Source organism: Cyanistes caeruleus, chromosome 10, assembly GCF_971803275.1.
Source record: "Cyanistes caeruleus chromosome 10, bCyaCae1.hap1.1, whole genome shotgun sequence".
Classification (NCBI taxonomy): Eukaryota; Metazoa; Chordata; class Aves; order Passeriformes; family Paridae; genus Cyanistes; species Cyanistes caeruleus.
The window spans coordinates 10,052,825-10,071,963 of record NC_141710.1 but is presented as its reverse complement, the minus strand read 5'-3'; the positions used below and the strand labels follow the sequence as shown (position 1 = coordinate 10,071,963).

The 19,139-nt window shown below is 44.8% G+C and overlaps 1 protein-coding gene across 3 annotated transcripts in view; it reads left to right on the top strand.

The window, feature by feature from the left end:
• Positions 1–2,872: 2,872 nt before the first annotated feature.
• The window catches only part of PID1 (phosphotyrosine interaction domain containing 1), an 84,540-nt gene continuing 68,273 nt past the window's right edge, over positions 2,873–19,139 (top strand). For 2 of the 3 annotated variants that reach the window (XM_086844902.1, XM_086844901.1), the window contains exon 1: positions 2,873–2,975. In XM_086844902.1, the coding sequence (XP_086701028.1) occupies positions 2,946–2,975 (30 nt within the window). In that variant the 5' untranslated portion in view covers positions 2,873–2,945. Of the gene's footprint in view, positions 2,976–6,087; positions 6,250–6,546; positions 6,632–19,139 lie in introns of those variants that run through there. The other variant, XM_023933187.2, reaches the window with a different exon arrangement.

Sequence of the window (19,139 nt, the reverse complement as noted above, 5' to 3'; positions counted from 1 at the left end):
TTAAAACCAAAAAAATTTATTTTTCTTTTCAAATGCAGAGGAGCTATGTGTGGCTATAAAGACCTTAAATAAAATAATCCTCATTAGCAGATGAGACGGTGCACAAGGAAGACAAACTCTATAACTAGAAGCCATTAAAAGACACAAAACATCCTGGAGTCATAGGAAGTGCTTCAGATTTACTTTCTGAATAAAAGTGAAATTGGTCCTATTGCATCCAATAGTCCCTTTTGAAATGCAAGATCTCCCCTGGCTCCAGTATTTCTGTCCTGTGAGCACTGAAATGAAGGAGACTGAGAGAAGTGGGACCAACCTGTGTAATGTATTGCAGTCTTTGGAAAGAATTGTCTTAACTCATTCTGAGAAGAGAAACGCCACAGTTTGGCACAGTAAAAGGAAAATTAATAGAAAAAAAACCCTGTATCTTCTTACAGGCGCATTCTGGAACACAGTACATCCTGGAAATAGGAATTCACACTATTTATTTAAGTGAAAGATCTCTGACTGGCTTGGAGCAGGACCTTACCTAATGTGGAACAGCTTAAATACCAAATAAAAAATGATGCTTGGATTAAAATATTAGAAAGTCTAGGTAGAAATGACCTCATCTTAGTGAGATTTTGACATGAACTCACCCAAGTTTAATGAATCATTTCCTGAGCTGGGCTCTGGCTGGTGCTGACCACCCCAGCAGCACCTGGCCCAGCTGAAAACTGAGTTTCCTGCAGAGGTGTCATGGGGCATGTCCAAAAAAGCAAACCAGCTGAATTTCCTGAGACAGCCCATGGTGCAGAGCACACCTGGAGACTAAACCAACATGAGCAGAAGGGCTCAGCAGCTCTCTCATCCTCACAGTACCACTTGCTGCCTTGGTGAGGAGTAAGGCATGGGGGGGATGCTGGTGGGGCTCAGGGGCTCACAGATTATTTTCTAATCAACCAGCTGGATTTCAAAAATTTGCTGCTGTGCTGCTCCTTCCCATGTGTGGTCATATTCCTACCTTCCTCTCGTACAACTAAAGCCTGAAGCCTACAGCATTCATTTTCTCTTGTTCTTATATCCTTTTTTGAAATTAAATGATTCATTTGTTCTCATAACATGCCACCCATTTAGTAGTAAATGCAGATTTCCCTCCCCAGTTGTTTGAATTTGTATAAAAGTCAAGTAAACTAAGAGAGAAGCAGCCTCCCGCCCCAGGGTTGGTCTCCTGCTAATTGCAGATCCTGAACTTCCTTTGTGTGCCCTGCTGCTGACAGCGTGGGTTGTGCCAGCTCCTAGCTAGTTCAGGAAATGGTGGCGGGTGGATTTACCCATATGGGAAGGATCAATGAAACTGCTCCAGAGTTCATTTGAGGAAGAACAAGGCTTTTAGAAAAGGCCCTTGTGCAGGAGTGTAGGCACCAGTCAGAAGAAACAACGGTGTGACAGGGACATGGTGTTTGGAAAGAGCTCTAGTGGGCATCTTGGCCAAGAACTGGTGCAGGATCAGTGTTTCCCTCCCTGGAGGGAGCTGATGCATCAGTAAAGGGAGCTGCAACACCTGAATTGCTTTAATTAGGCCACCACTGCCCAGGGATGTACTTGTGGAGTCTTTCCAGAAACAAACTAAAAGTTCATGTTCATTGAATCTTGCTCTGATCACATCCAGCCTTGCCTGGATCCTGTAATATGTGTCAAGGTGTTGGTCCTTCAGACAGATCCTGTGGCAGAGCTGCCCTGCCAAAAGTCATGCTTTGTCTACAGGTAAGCCTGATGCCTGTTTTTAAAGAAGATTTCTTTCAGTATTGCTTTTCCTGGCTATTTAAAACGCTGACACTGAAAGGATACCCTGTGTCCCCGGCTAACATACCCACGATGCATTGGAAGCCCAGCTTGCAGCCTGCAGGATGTGGTGTTCAATGCTCAGGACAAGTAAGGCGTGGCTCCTCTGGGTTTTTAACAAATCCTCCTGCATCCTAGCATGAGACATTACCCAGGCAGCCTCAGGAGAGCAGGGAGGGCCAGGGGCAGCTTTTGTGTCTGGAAAAAAATGTTCCTTGATGCAGCTTTGGAACCTGCAGAGACTTTGCTTTTCTGTGGAGTTTCTGGCCTCCACAGGGAAGAGCAGTGCCTGCAGACCTCTGCAGTGTGTGTGTCTGTCCTTGTGGGTGCCGGGGCACAGCTGGGGTGCTGGGCACAGGTGGGATGCCCAACACTGTGAAACAGCTGAATGTGGCCTTGATGCTGGTTTGGTGCTGTCCCCTCGGGGGACCACCTCGGCACTGACCGAGCAGGGGGGATCCTTCCCCCAGCTGGTGGCTCCCTGTGCTCCATCATCCCACACCGCCAGTAGCAGCGGCCTTTCAGAGACATAACACGTCCCACGTGCTTGGCAGCAGCTTGAACCACCTGCACAACCGGAGGAGAAAGTATCAGCTCGAGGGAAGCGTCCCTTGGGGAAAGCTCCTCTGGAGTGGGGCCCACACCCTTCCAAGCAGCGCGCAGCGAACGCCAGTGGGGAGAGCGGCACCGCTGCCCCAGAGCGCCATGCGGGGCCGGGACATGCCGGGCTGCGGCAGCAAACTGCGGGGAGGCGCTGTCCCGGTCTCCACAGGTGTCCAGGTGGGATGTTTGCCGTGCTCGGGGGGAGATGGATGCCGTGCCCAGGTGGGAAGGATGCCGAGCGCGGGGGATGGATGCCGTGCCCAGGTGGGATGGATGCCGTGCCCAGGTGGGAAGGATGCCGTGCCCAGGTGGGAAGGATGCCGTGCCCAGGTGGGAAGGATGCCGTGCCCGGGGGTTGGATGCCCAGCCCGGGGAATTCCGTGGCCGAGGACCGGCGCTGCCGGGCGGGTCCGCGCGTGGCCCCCACGCGTGGGCGGGACGGGGCGGGGCGGGGCGGGGCGCGCGCCCGCAGAGAGCCGCGCGCGGCCCCGCTCGGCAGCGCCTCCCGCCGCCGCGGCACCATGTGGCAGCCGGCCACGGAGCGGCTGCAGGTAGGGGGGGCCGGCCGAGGTCCGAACCTGAGGGGGCGGCGGGGCCGCGCGGCTCTGGGGTGGCGGCGGGACCGGCGGAGCATCATCCCCGGAACCGGGAGTTTGTGGCAACTTCTCCCCCCGCCGGCGCGGAGGCTGGGTGTGCGGGGACTTGGGACACGCACACAACGGTGCGGGGGCCGCTGCCCGGGCGGCTCCGGCGCTCCCGGCGGGGCTGGGTGCCGGCCGCGGGCGGGGCGGGGGTCGCACCACGCGGGGGCTTCTCCGCCGCCCCTCGGGTGAGGGGAACCCCCGGGCCGGCCCTGCCTGACCCGCGGCCATCCACCCTCGGAGCGGCGCGTGGGGGATGCGGAATCCCGTGGGAGTCCTTTGTCACCCCCACGCCCAGAGGTCGGGATGTGTCAGGGTCACCGGGTACCCCCTTGCCGCACCCTCCGGCGGCGGTCGGGTGTGCGGTGCCGGCTCTGCCGTTGTTCGTGTGCCTGGTGTGCGTGTTGCATGGTCCGGGGAAATCCGACACAGGCAGAGAACGAGATGAAATAAAACTCACTTTGTAGTTCGACTGCGTCTGTTTCGTGTAGTTTTACAGAGCAAGTGTCGAGTGAGAGAGAGTTGGACATTTTAAATAAAGATCTATGGGCACAGCAGATGACAAGAAAAGGTTATTACTACTTTTGCAATTCAAATGGAGGATTTGCTTTGATGTCGCCAAGCAGAAAATTCAGCAGTTTGATTTGAGTTGATAGTAGAGCCAAGCTGAGAGATCCATGAGCTTTAATCTTCACTAGCCAGTAACGGGAATAATTCCTGGTCTGAAAAAGCTGTACTTTTCTCTACAATAAAAAGCTTGATTTTTGGTGGATAGGAATGACGCACCACATACACAGTTGATGGATTCTGGGGTAAAACTATGTGAGCGTATTACTAGTTATTTCTTTCCCTGTGTTAGTCAGAAACCTCTGCTAAACGCAAGTGGCAGGATGCCCTGAGTGAAGGAGTTAATGGTCCTGGGCTCTGTGGAGTCAGGGGTTGTTCCCTGGTGGAGATGCTGATGCAGGGGACAGACCTCAGATGAGGCTGTGCCCATGGGCTGGTGACAAAGGAGAAGGTAAGGGAAGGAGAAAGGGAAAGCCGAGGTCAGTAGAGATGTGCTGGTCTGGATTGTAGAGAACGGCTTTATGTCCCCTTTGTGGAATTAGGGAGGTGTTAAAATAACAAGGAACTATTATGACAAATATCTGATACTGGCTGCAAGAGTGTGCAAGGCTAAAGAGAACCAAATGCTTGTGTTTTGCAGAATAAGCTTGTGAGTGTAACCTTGTTTAGCCTTGTGTAGCTGTATCCTGTGCACTGTTAGGGGTATGGCATTAGGGAGCAGGTGGGAATGGCTGTGTCCTGTGGGGAACCAGGGCTCTCTGGAGGGGGGATAACTGATCACTGAGCCTTTTTCTTACCTGTTGCACCAGAACCCAAGCCTGAAGCTGTGTTCCTCCCTGTTCTTGAAAGGGAGCCACAAGCACCAAAGTTCTCAGCAGTGGCCACTAACTTTGTGCAAATCCACTTTGTTTGCCTCTGGCTGGAGTCTCCAGGCATTCTGACCTAATCAAAATGCCGAGTGCCTGTAAATACATCTTTTGTCAACAAGAGTTTCTGGGGAAGTACAGGAATAACTGTAGGTGCTGTAAAAAATAAAGAAATCAGGGAAGCTCAAAATTGCAGAATTAAAGGATGCTTTGGATTTATGCCAGCTCCTGAAATGGGGAGAAAGCCTTGGAAAAGTCACAGGAAGCCCATAATAACTTTGCTTTCACACAAGGGGCTAAATAACAATGTAGTATATTGTGGACAAAATGAATGCACTGATGTGAAGGATGCTGGGGTAACTAGGGTGAGGTCCTGTAATTGAAAGCTTAATCCTAATCCATATACATGTGAGCTAGAGTTACATGGGCAATAGGCTATCTAATAACCCCAACCCCTCTGAATTTTTTTTCCTCCAAAAAATCCTTGAAGCCTGGTTCTTTCAAGTAGACTGATCTCCCTTTGACATGTTGTGAATCATCAGCCTGGCTAGAACTGCTGGCAGCACTGCCTGGCCTCCTGAGGAGAGCTTGTGCAAAGTATAAATGCATCTTTTTTCCCTTCTTCCACCCCCTCAACATTTTAATTTAGTTTCAGGTGTCCCGTGTTGTTCTCTTTGTCTGAGGCTCCCTCCCTCCTGGCACATAATTGCTGTGAAACAAATGTTGATGCAGTGGAGTTGTTGAAGGGGGGCCCTCTGCTTGTCCCCACAAGCTCTCTCCCTGGTTGACAAGCAAGTATTGTGCAGCTCTGGGTGTGGGATTTTGGTTGTAACAGGGTGGTATGTGGTCACTGGGTAGAGTAGATGACGTCTTATGGTCTCTATTAATGTGCTCTGGGATTACAGTTATGCCAAGTCACTACTGTAGGATATTTATGGGATGTATAATGGCAGATACAGCCCTGTCTTTTACATCAGGCTGATGTATGGGTGTAGGAAGTGCAAGAAAGCATTGGCTTTCTTGATGTTCTAATGTGTGCATGGTATGTGGCTTAGTTTTGACCCAGATGTATCTTGTGTCAATACCCAGCTGTGGGGAAGTGCAGGTCTGTTGTTAGTCCGTGGTGTAGCTCTGTACTAAGTAAAATGGCAAAGAAAATATTTTCATCTCTCAGAATATTTCTTTTGGCCTGGTTCAGTAAGGGAAAGTATGAACTGCCTTTGGAAGTGAATGCCTGTTGGTATGGGTCAGTCCTGCCCTCAGCAGTAAGGCAAGCTGTGTATGTTTAACATAAATGGCAGTGGCCGTCACAGTGTGAAGGCTCCTGTCATGTTCTGACAAACTGGTCCTCTATTGCTCATGGGCCTCCTTTTCCAGTCCCACACAATGGATGACAGGGCTGCACATTCCTGGTCTTTTGCCATTCGTGCAAAATCTACAACTGTTCCGAATGTGCTCAGTCCTGTCAAGTTTCATAATTTGTGCTGAAGTTTTTTGGCATTGACTGGATGGGTATAATTCCAGTAGTGAGGTCAGCAGCAAAGCTCACGCATACGCAATAGGAACGAAGTGTCATCAGCAGCTGGGTTACAGAACGCAGTGAGCTGGGGCATGAACTGGACTTATCCCCACTGCTGTTGTGGCCATTTGCTGCTGAAAGCTTCATCTGCTGCTAAAATGTGTCCCCCTTCCCAGAGCCTTGGTTTCTGGATTTGCTGGAATAAGATGTGATTGCTTGGTTTTTGATTTGGGTTTGTTGGTTTGTTTTTTGTTTTTTTTGTTTTTGTCAGCCTGTTCTCTACTTCCTTCTGATGGAAGCTTTTCCTGTTATGCTGCCGTTTAATGAAGAAGCTTCTCTTTTTCTGGAAGATATGTAGAATTTAATTAAATGGATTAGAAGAATAAGCTAGAAAAAATTAGATATTGAGGTTTATTCTTGAAAGTATAGTACAGCGAAGCCTGCTTTTTCTTCTGCTGTTCTTTTCCTTTCAATTTTTATGATTCTTTCACCTATAGCAACATTGACGTTTCATCTGTTTTCTCCAAAGTTAGTGGGACAGGCAGTTACATGTGAAGTCATACTTCTGGGATGTTGCAGGAATATACCACAGGGATCAGCAAGTCTCTGATATGGTAAGAAGATCATGATTTTGCAGGTAATACAGGATTAGCATTGTTCACGCTTAATGTAAGAGAGATGATCTGGATCTGTGTCTTTCTGGGAGACTCTTTTTGCTTTTAATTTCTGTGGTGTCATTCCTGGCTTGTGTTCAGTAAAGTGCAGGTGAGCATATGGAACATGTGTGTACCTCCCACTCTGCTCTGGTGCAGCAACCAAGGTTTCTTCAGGTATTTAAAGGTCATTCCCCCTGCTGGGAATGTGGAGACTCCAGTCAGGAGCTCACTGTATCTTCCTGATCTGATTTACATTGTGTTTGTAGCAGACTTTATCAATGATTATGAGCAGTGGGCACTGATTTGTGGCTTGATGTTTGTGGCTGTGGAACTTGTTGAAATGATGCTGAAAATACTATGAAATCTTTCTTTAAAACTATTCCCAAATGTACCCTCTGTGCCTGGTTCAGCAGCCCTTGGCAGCACAGCTGGGATTTTGGAGCTGATGGTTTCAGTGATGCTCCTGTGAGGACTCTGAAGTGTTGTTTGAAAACAAGCAAGGTGTTCTCACAGCCTGAGAGGTGACTGCTATTTCCTTTGTAACCTCAATTTTCCTGGAAGCTTGATGCCAGACATTGTTTCTAGGTAATAAATCCCAGTGGGTGCATAGTTTCCGAGGTTGTGCTGTTTATAAGCCCTGTTTATAAGTTTCCCTGCTTCTCTTTGACACATGTGGGTAATGGGGATCACCACGTTCAAACAGCTTTTCCCCAGAGCAGCAGCGCAGCAGTGCTGGTGCTGCCCAGCCTTGGGCTGTGTTGCTGGGTGTCCCTGAGCCATGCTCATGAACCCCCTTTTTGGAGAAGGTCTCACTCTGCTTCTGTGGGTGTTACAGGGGGTGGGCTCACGTGAGTGGGGGCCAGGCAGAGGGGAACAGACGGGTGCTGTGTCATGGAGCTTTTGGCTGGACACTGCTTGGCTTCATATGGGCATGCAGATAGCCAAGTGCTCACAGCAGGACTTTAGTGATTCTCTGCTTCTGGAATTGAACTTCTGGAAGTTCAATATTCTTATTGAAACCCACAGTTTAAGTCCATTTTTGGGCAAGGATTTAGTCATGGATGGCTGTAGTGTATTTTCACACTGTTAGAATTTATTTATTTCATAAAGCAAAGTTCCACATCTCTCCTAATGTGCTGTGAAATACTGTGCAGGAGAGCTGTGGGTGGACAAGATGAGATTAAGTGAAGTGGGTGATGAGGGGCCGGAAGCTTCAAGTCCTTTACTGGGGGAAGTTTGACTTCCTGAACCCCAGGGCTTAATTCTGCCATCATGTAACTTGTGCAGCTCCTCTGAAGTCCATGAGAAATAAATTGTGTGAGATGGCTTTCCCAATCTTTGAGTTGCTGGTGTAATGTACTTCCACATCATTATGATACAGCAGTAAAACAGTGTAGCTGTGAATGGAAGTGAAAAAAATGAAAGCAGCAGTATTGGGGTGTTGGTGCTCACCTTCGCGCTGGGCTGTGAGAACTGTTTTCCAAGGCTTCATAAGCACATGTGCTGTTTTACAGCAATTTGTTAATGTACCTGTAGCCTTGCATCTTCAATCTACTTTTATACTTTTAAATTTTGTGATTGTAGACTCTGTTGCTAAATTCATGTATATTAAAAGCATCCACTACTACTACTATGTTCATCAAATGCCTTTCCCATATCAGAAGCATTGGAAACATCTTTCACTAAAGGAAAGTCAGCTCTGGGTAGACTTACACATGTGTGATGGCTTTGAGATGATCACAGCCACTGTGGTTTGGTGACAAATGTTTGCATGTGTTCAGATGTAATATAGTTTTAGGTGCTATTGGTGCTTTCAAAATGAGTTTTTAATCCTTTTCAGTGTTCACATGCATATGTGTGTTAAAAATACAGCATGCAGTCAGTTGAAACAATAGTTTCCCAATTTTTAAAGCATATGGAAAACCTCTCTAAACCAAACACAAGCAAGTTGTAAGCACACAAACAGCTGTCTAGGCAGAAGCTTCTGCAAGACATGTACAGCAGGACTGATACTACTACTGAACTCTGGTTTCATTAAATATTATGTCAGAAGGAAAAAATGAAAAGTATTTGAAATTTAAGCCTGAGTCATGTGGCTGCAAACGTCTGAAGTCTTACAGCCCGGTGTTTTGGCACTATGTAGCTTCAGGATATCTTTCAAGGCATTAGAATTTTTGCACTCGCTTGCTGCTATGACTTTACAGCAGTCAGGAATCTTTAAAACAAAGCCTTGTGATTCCAGGAGGCTCATCTGGCACCACTTAGCTCAGGCAGTTCCTTTTTTTTCTACATTATTTATTCTTTGTAGAAAATGAATGGCTCCAGAAAAATGTTAAGTTTGGGAAGCATTCTATGACCAAAAGAAAATCAAAATCAGTGAGTGCCTTGTGGAAAGCCCCCTGAGAAATCATCTTCAGAGTTCATTTATAGTATACTACTAGTTTCTGTTAATGAAACTGCCAGCCTTTTTGATGACCAAGAAAAAAAAATTAAGCAGTGATTTCCTTGAAGAAAGGCAAACTGAAGCATTCAGTGTAAGTCGTTCAGAATTTTAAGTGCCTGTTTCAGATTCTGTGTGTCCCTGGTGTCATCCAGCAGGACAGGACAGTCAGCAGTGATGTGCCCAGATGTTACTGTTTCCTTCCAGGCACAGCTGTGTTCTTAGCAGACACGCCTTGTGTTGGTGCTGAGTTGTTGGGCTGTGTCCTCACCCTTACAGCACTACTTTTTTGATATGGCTCTGTGCAGGCAAGGGGAGAATCTGATTACCAAGAGACAAGTAAATGTGTAGCTGAAAAGTCCCTTTAAACAATGTTTAGTCCTTAAAATATTTTTTCCCCTCATAGTGCTTTCATGTATAGTAATTGAACTTATTTGCACTTCATATAATAGCTGGGAAAGTTACAGGTGACAGTGTTAAGTCTTCTGAGCTGTTTCTGATTATGTGTATCAGAACTCTTTGACCAATGATGTTAAATGTGGGTGAAGTGTCCTGAGAAAACCTAATATTTCATGATTTGTTTTTCCTGCTGAAATACTGAAAATATGGAGTGGCAAATATAAATATTTGCACAGAATCTGAAGGAAAAATAAAAAGTTGTGTATTGCCAGTATTTAATATTCTTTTAATGATGTTGCTTCAATGAAATTACACATAGCTTCAGAGAGACTAAGTTTGTCTTGTTGTGCTGACACCTTGGCAGTTTGGTGATGACTTCTGGAGTGCTGGTCTTTGAAAAACCTCTGTAAGTGTTTTCATTGGGACCATTTAAATAAATGTCCCTTTCACAGATTAATGGCTGGTTTTGCTTCCAGGCAATGTGAGCAGGAATACTTCTAACCTGAGTTGCTTCTTATGAGTTTTGCTGAGAGAGCTGTGCTGCTAGCTCAGTGCTGCTGGGTTTGGGATAGCACTGGGGCAGAGTCCTTGCACCATCAGCCTTTGTGGCCTTGGGTCTGTGTTATGCCAGACAATTTTCAAATGTCTGGTCACATAAAATAATTTTTCAAGATATATTTGATGGGAGCTGCCAAGAACATTGAGAGGAGATAGAAAAGTAATTAAGTGTCCTGAAGCTCAGATTTGTGGCCACCTCTTTCTTCCCATTCCAAGCTTCCTCTGGGTTTGAGAGATGGTTGTTCCTTACATCTCATGTGAAGCTTGCAGAATGACTCTGGAGTAAGTTTACAAGTCTTCAGCTGGCTGTATTCAGCTTTGTTCAGGGCCAGTCTTTTCCAGAGAGTTTTACCTGGTGGACTGTGCTCTTGTGAAAACTCACCCACTGGTGAGTGAGGTGGAGGGTCAAGAGAGGAGAACTGATGTTCAGTCTGGTCCCCACTGGTGAAGTAGCTGCTCTGAAGATCCTGCAGTAGGATCTTATCCAAGCTTCATTGGGGTCAGTACCAGCCTTGAGCCTGGTGACTCAAGAGCAGAGCAGGAAACCCATCCATTGGACTGTTACAGGAGATCCAGAGGGTTTGTACGGTCTCATTTAAAATGAACAATTCTCTGCTATGGAGCTTCCTGAGTAATTCTGCTGGCTGGGAGGCAGGATAAGAGGAATTGTATCAGGAGAAATATCTGTTATTATTCATCAAAACTGTTCCATCCAAATTAGTATGCTGAACTTGGTTTCTAGTGTCATGTTAAGGAATTTTGTCCTTGGTTTTCTACTATTCCCTTCTTCTAGGGAGAGGAGCACTGGGAATTGTGTTATGGTGTACTGGTTGTTCTGGCTTTGGCTCTGAGCTAGAGTCAAAAGACAAGCAGCAAAATTGTTAGAAAAAAAAATACATCAGACTTCAAAAACAGAGTTTTAATCCTTTTTCCCCTCATTTGAGGTTATTTATTTAACTGAACCTTTTTCCCAATTTTAGCTTTTCCATATGACATTTATTATATTTTTTCTGGTTTTTGACCAGAAAAGTACCTTTTGGAGCTTAAGCAAACACCAGTTGGCAGCTCCCTGAGCTGCCTGGTTGTCAGGGCATAGTGTGGACCTCTGTCCCAGCTCGCTGCACAGTGTGTCAGCAGAAGACAGCAGTGAATTTTTTTCATCTTTCAGAAAATTGTCAGCTTAAGCATTTTTCTTTTTTCCCTAGTCCATGGGAATTTTCTGTGCCTGACTATAAATTTGAATCAGAAAATGTAGAAGCTTGAATCCTGTCCCAGTGCTTTTAAGAAGGAGCCTGTACACTGCAGATCTGTACAGGCTTCAGTTTTCACAGCTGTGCTCTGTTGTTTGGATTTAGAATTAGAAGGAAGGATATTTTGAAAATTTTATGTCGGCCCTCTTTATAGTGTGGCTGAAAGGGCCTATTGAGCTTGGTACTGTGTGTTTGAGAAAATCCTGATAGTAAAGACAGCTTTGGTGTCTCCTGCTAGAACAAACTGCTGGAGGGATGTTCAGTGCTGCTGAAGAGTGCTGGGTGCTTGGTTTTTCTGGTAGGTAACAAAGAAAAAACCCATCTGATTTCTAAGGTACCCAAAGCTCCAAGATGCTCCAGCCAAAGACAAAGCATAGGGACTGGTCAGGCCTTGAGCTGGGTTTAGGTTCACCCTTGCTGAGCTGGGAACTGTGGATTTGTGGCCTTCCCTTCAGGCTGCGCTGCCATCAGCAGTGCTGCCTGTTGGGATGATGGGGGAGGTGGAACCCTGTCTGTCACATGCTTGTTGATGGAGCATCAGTGCTGAAGGCTGCAGAAGGGATGTTACTTTCTATGAGATTGGACAGTTCACTTTGATAGTGTTAATTCACTGAGATTTAAGCATGCAGCCTTATCTCGGTGTGTAGGGATAGGCCTTTGAATCCATTAACTTTTATCTTGCCATTTGAGATGGCAATGTAACTTTTCTGTGGTTTATAAAGAATGCTAGGAAGCATTTGTTTGTGACTGACTTTTGTTTTGATCTGGTGTTTAGAGGCTCTTTTATCATGAAAGAGTCTGAAGCTTGGTGCTGAGACATGTAACATTTTCAAAGGGCAATGTTTTAATCTTGTACCTCTAAAATACAGAGTTGCTATGGAAGGAGTTGAACAATTTGAAAGGTTACAGAAGCCCAGGTGGGTTCTGCTGTTGCCTTTTCCCACAGATGTGTGTTGCAATAGTCTTTTTTTTTTTTTCCTTGTAGCTTTTGAGGTAATTTGTGACTCCTTGCACCTGCCCTTCACAGTCCTGCAACTTCTGGTTTGGGAACAGGAGTTTTCAGAATTTAATCCGCTGTGAAGACTTGGGATTTTGTTTTCCTCAATGGCCATCACACATGTAGTTCACATAATTTCTGTGGGGGGTGTCCAGTGGGAAGTGGGGCTGCCTGGTATAGGAAATAGCTCTGTCAGAAATACCAGTCTTCCTGCAGGGTCTGCCAAGGCACAGGGAAGCCTATCTGGGCATTGTGGCCAGCCTGAAACCAATCTCTAAATGAATGAGATGACTTCCTTTTGTAATCAAGGGTAGTGAAAAGCTCTGGCACTTCAAGACAGTGAAAAATATTCACTTATTCTAGTAATAAATTCTAGTTAGTGCTTAATAATTCTTTTCCTGAAGCCGTTCTCCATTTAAGTCCTTCTCACATTTAAAATGCTGACAAGTTTCAGGCTACAGAAGTGGTGGAGCTCATCGCCCCTAAGGAAAAGTCACATTTGAAGAGAAGCTGAGCTGCGAGTGTGAGCTGAAATGAGTCATGGATGATCTTCTACTGGAAAGAGACATTCAGAGCTGCAGCTTAGAGTTTTCACCCCTGTAACTAGACAAGCTTGAGAGGTTTTCTGAGCCTGGGACTGCGCTCCAGCAGGGCAGAGCAGGGTCCAGCTGAAATCTGTATAGATTAAGGTATCTACGTGTGTTTGTCAGAAAGACAGAATCTAAGGAGGCTTTGGATGAAGTTAAGTGCTATGTAGTGATGTAGAGCATCTGAGTGTAGGAGGAGCAGGTTATCAGCTGGGGACTTGAGAGGTCCATGAGCAGCCTGGCATGGCCTGGGATCCACATCTGCAGAAATCTTGCACTGAAATCACTCACTTCTGGTTGGTTTAAATTACTTTCAGGGTGTATTAATGCTGCTTTTTTAAAGTTGGGTATTTTATTTCTCTGTATCAGAAATTATTCGTGCTGCTTATGTGATATTTGAAAAATAGCCAGATGCAGTGGGTGGCACTGACCAGGGAAATGCCCATATCTTAAATTTGCTGCACTGGTTCTGAAAGTAACAGCCTGACCTTTCATTCCTCTGTTATGGTCTGAGGGTGTTCTTACATGGATGTGGAGCTTCCCAAGATAAACACAGTGAATGTGATTTGGCATTTAAATCACTAATGTCATACCAAGCTAGAGAGTTTCAGAAGCCATTAATGTCTATGAGAGATGTTATTTTGTTCACTTGGGGATAAACTTTGCCCCGTCTGCATGTGGGTTTTGGTCCAAATTTGGATTTAGAGAATGTTGGTGTAAATCAGAGTCCCAATACTAATGCCAGTGGAGTTACCCTATGTTTCTTTTTTTATAAAAAAAGAAGAGAAGAAACCCATGTGTTTTTTTTTAAGGTCCAAATTTTACTTGATTTTTTTTTTCTTTTTTTTTTTTTTTTAAGAGTAGCTATATGAGACAAGATTTAATGTCTAAGAGAGCTGAATTAAATGTTTCTGTATGACTCTTTTTGGAAAGTGTGTGCTGTTGAGGTCATCCTGGACCAGGCCCTAATGCTGTTTGGATAAGGGGCTGCTCTGTGTCCGCCAGAGGAACGTCTGTCACGCAGTGAGCGCACCGCACCGCCCGCTCGCTTGGGGTTGGGGCAAAAAACACTTTAGAGAATACTTATGGAAGTGTTAATAAGCCTTGGAGTCACCCAGTTCCTCCTCTCTGTGGGGGGAAAAAGGGATTGTGGGTCCTTTGCAGAAGGGTGGGAGCAGGGCTGTGGCAGCTGCCTGACAGTGGGATCAGAGCATCACCAGCCCTGGTGCTCCATGGTGGCTGCAGCTATTGCCCAGCACAGCCAGGAGCATGACACACCTTCAGAGACTCACAAAATATTTTCTGTTTTCAGCCAAAACCTGTATTTCTTATTTGTAGATCCAGTTTGTTTCTGAGATTTTCTTATTTTCACATTTTCTTGTGAAAACGTCATGTATTTGTTTCTTCAAAGGGTGAGAAATGCCCACTTTGCTTGTTATTTTTTTTCAGCGCTTCTCAGGAACAAGCAAATATTTCTTATCCAGCAGCCATCATTACAAAACTCAAGTTTAAAGAGCAGTCTGTCTCATCCTATGAAAAGAAAACATTGTTTCCAGCAAGTTGCTAATCTCAAATCCATACATACGCTGTCATATTCTTCCTCATTTCCCAAAAATCTATCTGTCGATTTTTAATTTTTTTTTTTTTCTTAATTTTTAAACACTTTTCTGGGAGGTTTTTAAATCTGGTCTCCACTGAGCTCTGTAACTTGGTGTTTACTTTAAAATGACCTTACGCTGCCTTGCCAGCGCCTTATATGACTTCCTATGCTGGTTGTAAATTAATGGAAGTTTGAGGAGTTCTAGATAGCAATGTTAGTTGCTGCTAACGATTCCAGCTGTGCTGCAGAGCCCTCTGTGCAGTGTTTTTGGCTGTGCAGTGCAGTTTCCAGAAAAGTTAGTCTTTGTAGTATTGCAGTTATTAGGTCTCATCAGGCAGCAGCTGTATAAGATAGAGTTTTATTAAAGCCCTTGAATTGGAACTCTCTGGCGGAAGGAGCAGGTAAGGGCTCCCTTTGCAATGCCAGTGGGATGGACTGGGCAGGGAGGGAACAGAGCTGTTGGGAGCTCTCCAGGGGAAGTGGGGACTATTTTGTAACAGGAGCAAACTGACACAGCACAATTTGTCCATCTATTGGAAGTGGGGAGGAATGACTTTCAAGCATATTGTCACCTCCTAAATGTAATCAGTTTTTCCACTGGGAAGAAGATGGTTTCAGTGCCAGCAATGCCAAGGTGACTGAATCCTGTGTCCTGTATGGTGACATTCCCTGGTGAACAGAGCTGCCTGCAGCAGAGTAGCAACGCTTGCTTTGCCTGGGTGATTCATATTTGGCATTGTTGTTGCAGTCTTTGTCCCTTCTGATTCTTCCTGAGTATGGGTATGAACTGGGAACAGAGATGGTAAAGTCCAGATCTCCAGTGGAACAGGGAATTGAGCTGGCAGTGCACACCATTCTATAGAAATATGCTGTGATCTTGCCCTATAAGTTCTCATGTATGCAGTAGTTTGTACAGGTCCAGCCTTGGAACAAGGCTTTGGAGAAGTCTGGAGGCAGGTGCCCGAGACTGCCATGACACTCAGTGCCTGCTGTGATAGATCTGACCAGGAGCTAACGAGCTCTGTAGTGAGAGCTTGTGCTTTAAACGCTGTGTGGGGACTTGCTGCTGCAGCTGCTTGAAGCCTAACTACACACTGCCTAAAGATCCAGGGTTTGCTTTAGGAAGCACTTAATGCTGCTTTGCTTTGTACACCTGGAGGTCAAAAGGGAATGTGGTTTTTCTAGCTAATCGTCATCTCTTGCCAGCTAATTGTAAGTAAAATAAAAAGAGAAAGCATGGAGTCTGGCCAGTGCTTAGTAACGTCTGAACCAACAAGTCTAATGCGGTGTTACTTTTCTGAGTTGACTTTATTGAACTTCTGTGGGAGTTTGAAGTTTTACCCTGAGAAGCTTGTAGCTGTTGTTCTTTATGGTTTCTTTTGGTTGTTTTTTTTTTTTTTTTGTTTTTCTGAAAACGAGTGAGTCAATATAAAGAATTACTTTGGACACTGGGTGTGAGATGGCTAAAAAGGATAATAGTTGTTGCTACCAGCACTTATATCATAGATACTCCATGGAAGTTAACAGTAAAGGGTCTAATGAGTAGGTTGGTCACTTACAGGGGTCATATTTACAAAGGTCTGGAGTATATATCTCTGCACCCAGGCAGTGTTTGCTACTGGAGGGATGTGTCCCCATTTAATCCAGGATCAGCAGGGCACTTTGGATATTGGGGGGGCTGCCCACTCCTGCTGTGCAAGTGAGCAGTTTCTTGATTTTTCTCCCTTGGTTTTGCCCTCTTCTGTTAGAGCAGCCAGGCCTCGGATGCTGTGTGTCCATTTGCTGAGATGCAGTATGGACAAAGGCTCCTTGCCTGAGGAGCCGAAGAGTTACAAGGGGAGCAAAATGATGTCAGTTTCCAACGTCCATGATTCAATTAACATCTTCTTAACCCTGTGTTAATGTCTAACAACATGTGGTGACTAGTATAAATATTTATTCTTGGTATGTAGCTAGCAGATATATGATAGGATTAATGCTAAATTGTTACTATTCAGTTTAAGTAAAATCAGTTTGTCAGTCTGCTTTCTTTTGTGTTTTGTTGTTTTGTTTTGGTTTTTTTTTTAATTGGCAAGAAAATCCACAAACAGGGTTCAGATGGCTAGAGCCTCTAGAATCTCATTATCTTAATTGAAAACTGTCACCCTTTGACATTCATAAATTATTTAGCTAGTACATGATTTAGTCACTGGGGAGAAATGGAATTGACTGTTAGAACCATCCCTCACTTCTAGATGCTAATGATAAACTACAGCCCACAGCTCTGAAGAATTAATAGCTCTTGCTTTAGAACAATATTTTTGTATACTGGAACATCTCAATTCCATTATATTTGGTAACATTTTATTCTGGAATACCTGCACTTAGAAAATACCGGAAAGTGTTGAAAGGACATTCTCTAATGTTGCTGTTCAGCTTTTTATGCCCTGCAGATGTGTTGCCAGTACTCTGCATTTTCTTCTTTAAAAAAAAAAAATCAAACCGTTTTGTTTATGTTGACCTTTCCTCACTCACCAGAGGAAATAAGTTGTTTAGACAATGTGTGGGGATTAGCTGTGTAATGAACTACCACAGTAAACAAGTAATTAATTCTCATCAAAACATATACTGTGCTCTGTGCCTTGGTTTTATGGTGTCTTCTGGAAAAGAAAATATTTTTGTGTCTAAGAAGCATTTCCTACCCTGTGACTAGCTTAAAAGAAACAGCTTGAAAATGTTTCCTGGCTGGAGGAAAGGATTGGTACATTCAGTTTGCCATTGTGGTTAACATCACTGTGTGTTTTTCTAGGACTTCTTTTCTGCAGTTTTGTGTACCTAGTGTTAATAAATATAGGTACAGAAATTACAGTTTGTCTCAAGCCAACTGATTCGATCTCTTTGTTTGCTAATGCTGATGCTGAGGTTTTGCAAAGGATAATCTGAGGACTCAGGCTGGGCTTTGCTCCTGTTTGAAATCACTGTTAAAATACTGAAAACTTTGCTGCTGGATCAGGGGCCAGGGGTCATGCATTCTTATTTTTTTTTTTTTTTCCCTTCTCCAGGAGCTAGATCAGTGGCAAAATACAGCACTAGTGCATGGAAGGAGACCAGTGGTTGGTCAGTGTGCCTATCAGAGCCCTGTGAGTGGGGTGTGCTTCATGCAATTGCAAGCTGGCGTTTAGCATGAGATGTGTTTCAGAGCACAGCCAGTGACAGATGGGTTTTGATGACCAGCTTTTGCCTTTAGAATCAAAAGTGTAGTGTTTATTTCAGCTTCTAAACCAGGCTAGTGAAGAGCTGTTAGAAGTACCAGGTGCTGTGCAGCTCTTTGTTTGCAAAGCATAGTGTTTTTTATGCTGTTACTGGTCAGCAAAGGAAAGGTGGCGGGGTTGGAGGTACTGCTATTTCCAGAAAATGGGCAATCAAGGCTGGAAAGCACTTATGTCCTCAGGATTTCTGCTCAGCCTTGTTAATTCAGGGGTTTTTTTGCTGTTGGCTCCTGCCTTTGCCTGTTGCAGTTCTCCAAGGGCCAGCACAGGGGCTTTTGACACTCTGCAGGTGACATTTCACTGGCATCACTCCCTCTTAGCAAGCTGCCCTGCAAGCTCTCTGGTCTACCTGTAACTCAGGAGGAGGGAAATTATTTCAGATCATGAGTATCTTCTGAGTTTTCCAGTACTACTTAGTTGTTTGCAGTCCTGCTGTTTCCCAGCGCAGCTCAGCAAGGTTGTGTGGTGCGTGTTTCCTAAGCAGGGACTTCCCGGGCTGCTCTGCAGCATGGACATTTCCTTGGGTGACTTGACATTGAGGTTTCAGTGTCACTTGGCTGTTGTATCATACTGCAAAGGAGTGATTAACTTGTCTGGTTTCCTTGCTGATTCCCGGCAGAGCTTGCCTTCTTTCAAATCATGTATCATTTTAGTCTGACCTCCTCCATAGTCTGGCATTTCTGTAGTGCCTCATTTACTATAGATGTGTGATTACATGTGATTTCCCGTCTTAAGTTGTTTTTTAGAGTTAGGTTTTATCTGTTACTGTTGCAGAAAACATCTAAAACTGTGATTGAGGTTCTCAAAAAACTTGGAGACAAATGAGAAGATTCCTAAATTTATTCATCCCTTGAACTCCTTCAGCTGTGATGGTTTCCATACTAAAGATATGTTACAACTTTAGGTGATCGGGGTGGAAGCAAGAACTTTAGGGATGGTGAGCTCTGTGATACCAAAAGCCAGCTTTGACAACCCAAGTGTCTTTTTGGTAGCTGTGGTCTCTGGCAAAAGAGATTTGAAACATTTTCAAAGGCTGGCTACGGAGTGAGACCCATAAATAGATCCTGTAAACTTTCTCTCCTGAATTGCAGAGCAATCCTTGGTAGTCGCACCTAAAAACGGTGAGCCGTTCATGCTGCATATATTCACACATAGTGTACTGCCATGAAATTATCACAGAAGTGGAACTAAAGCAAGCTGAAATGGAAAAGCCATGCCAATGGAAATAATAAAAAGAGGAGTCATGCCCCTAAAAATGCTGCAATTTAATTGCTATGAAAATTTGCATGTATTTACAATAACAAAGGTCTCATTTCTGCAAAACTTTGCCATATGTGTATTTTTACATACTCTGAGCAGCCCCTGGTGCCCACAGGCCTGTGCACTC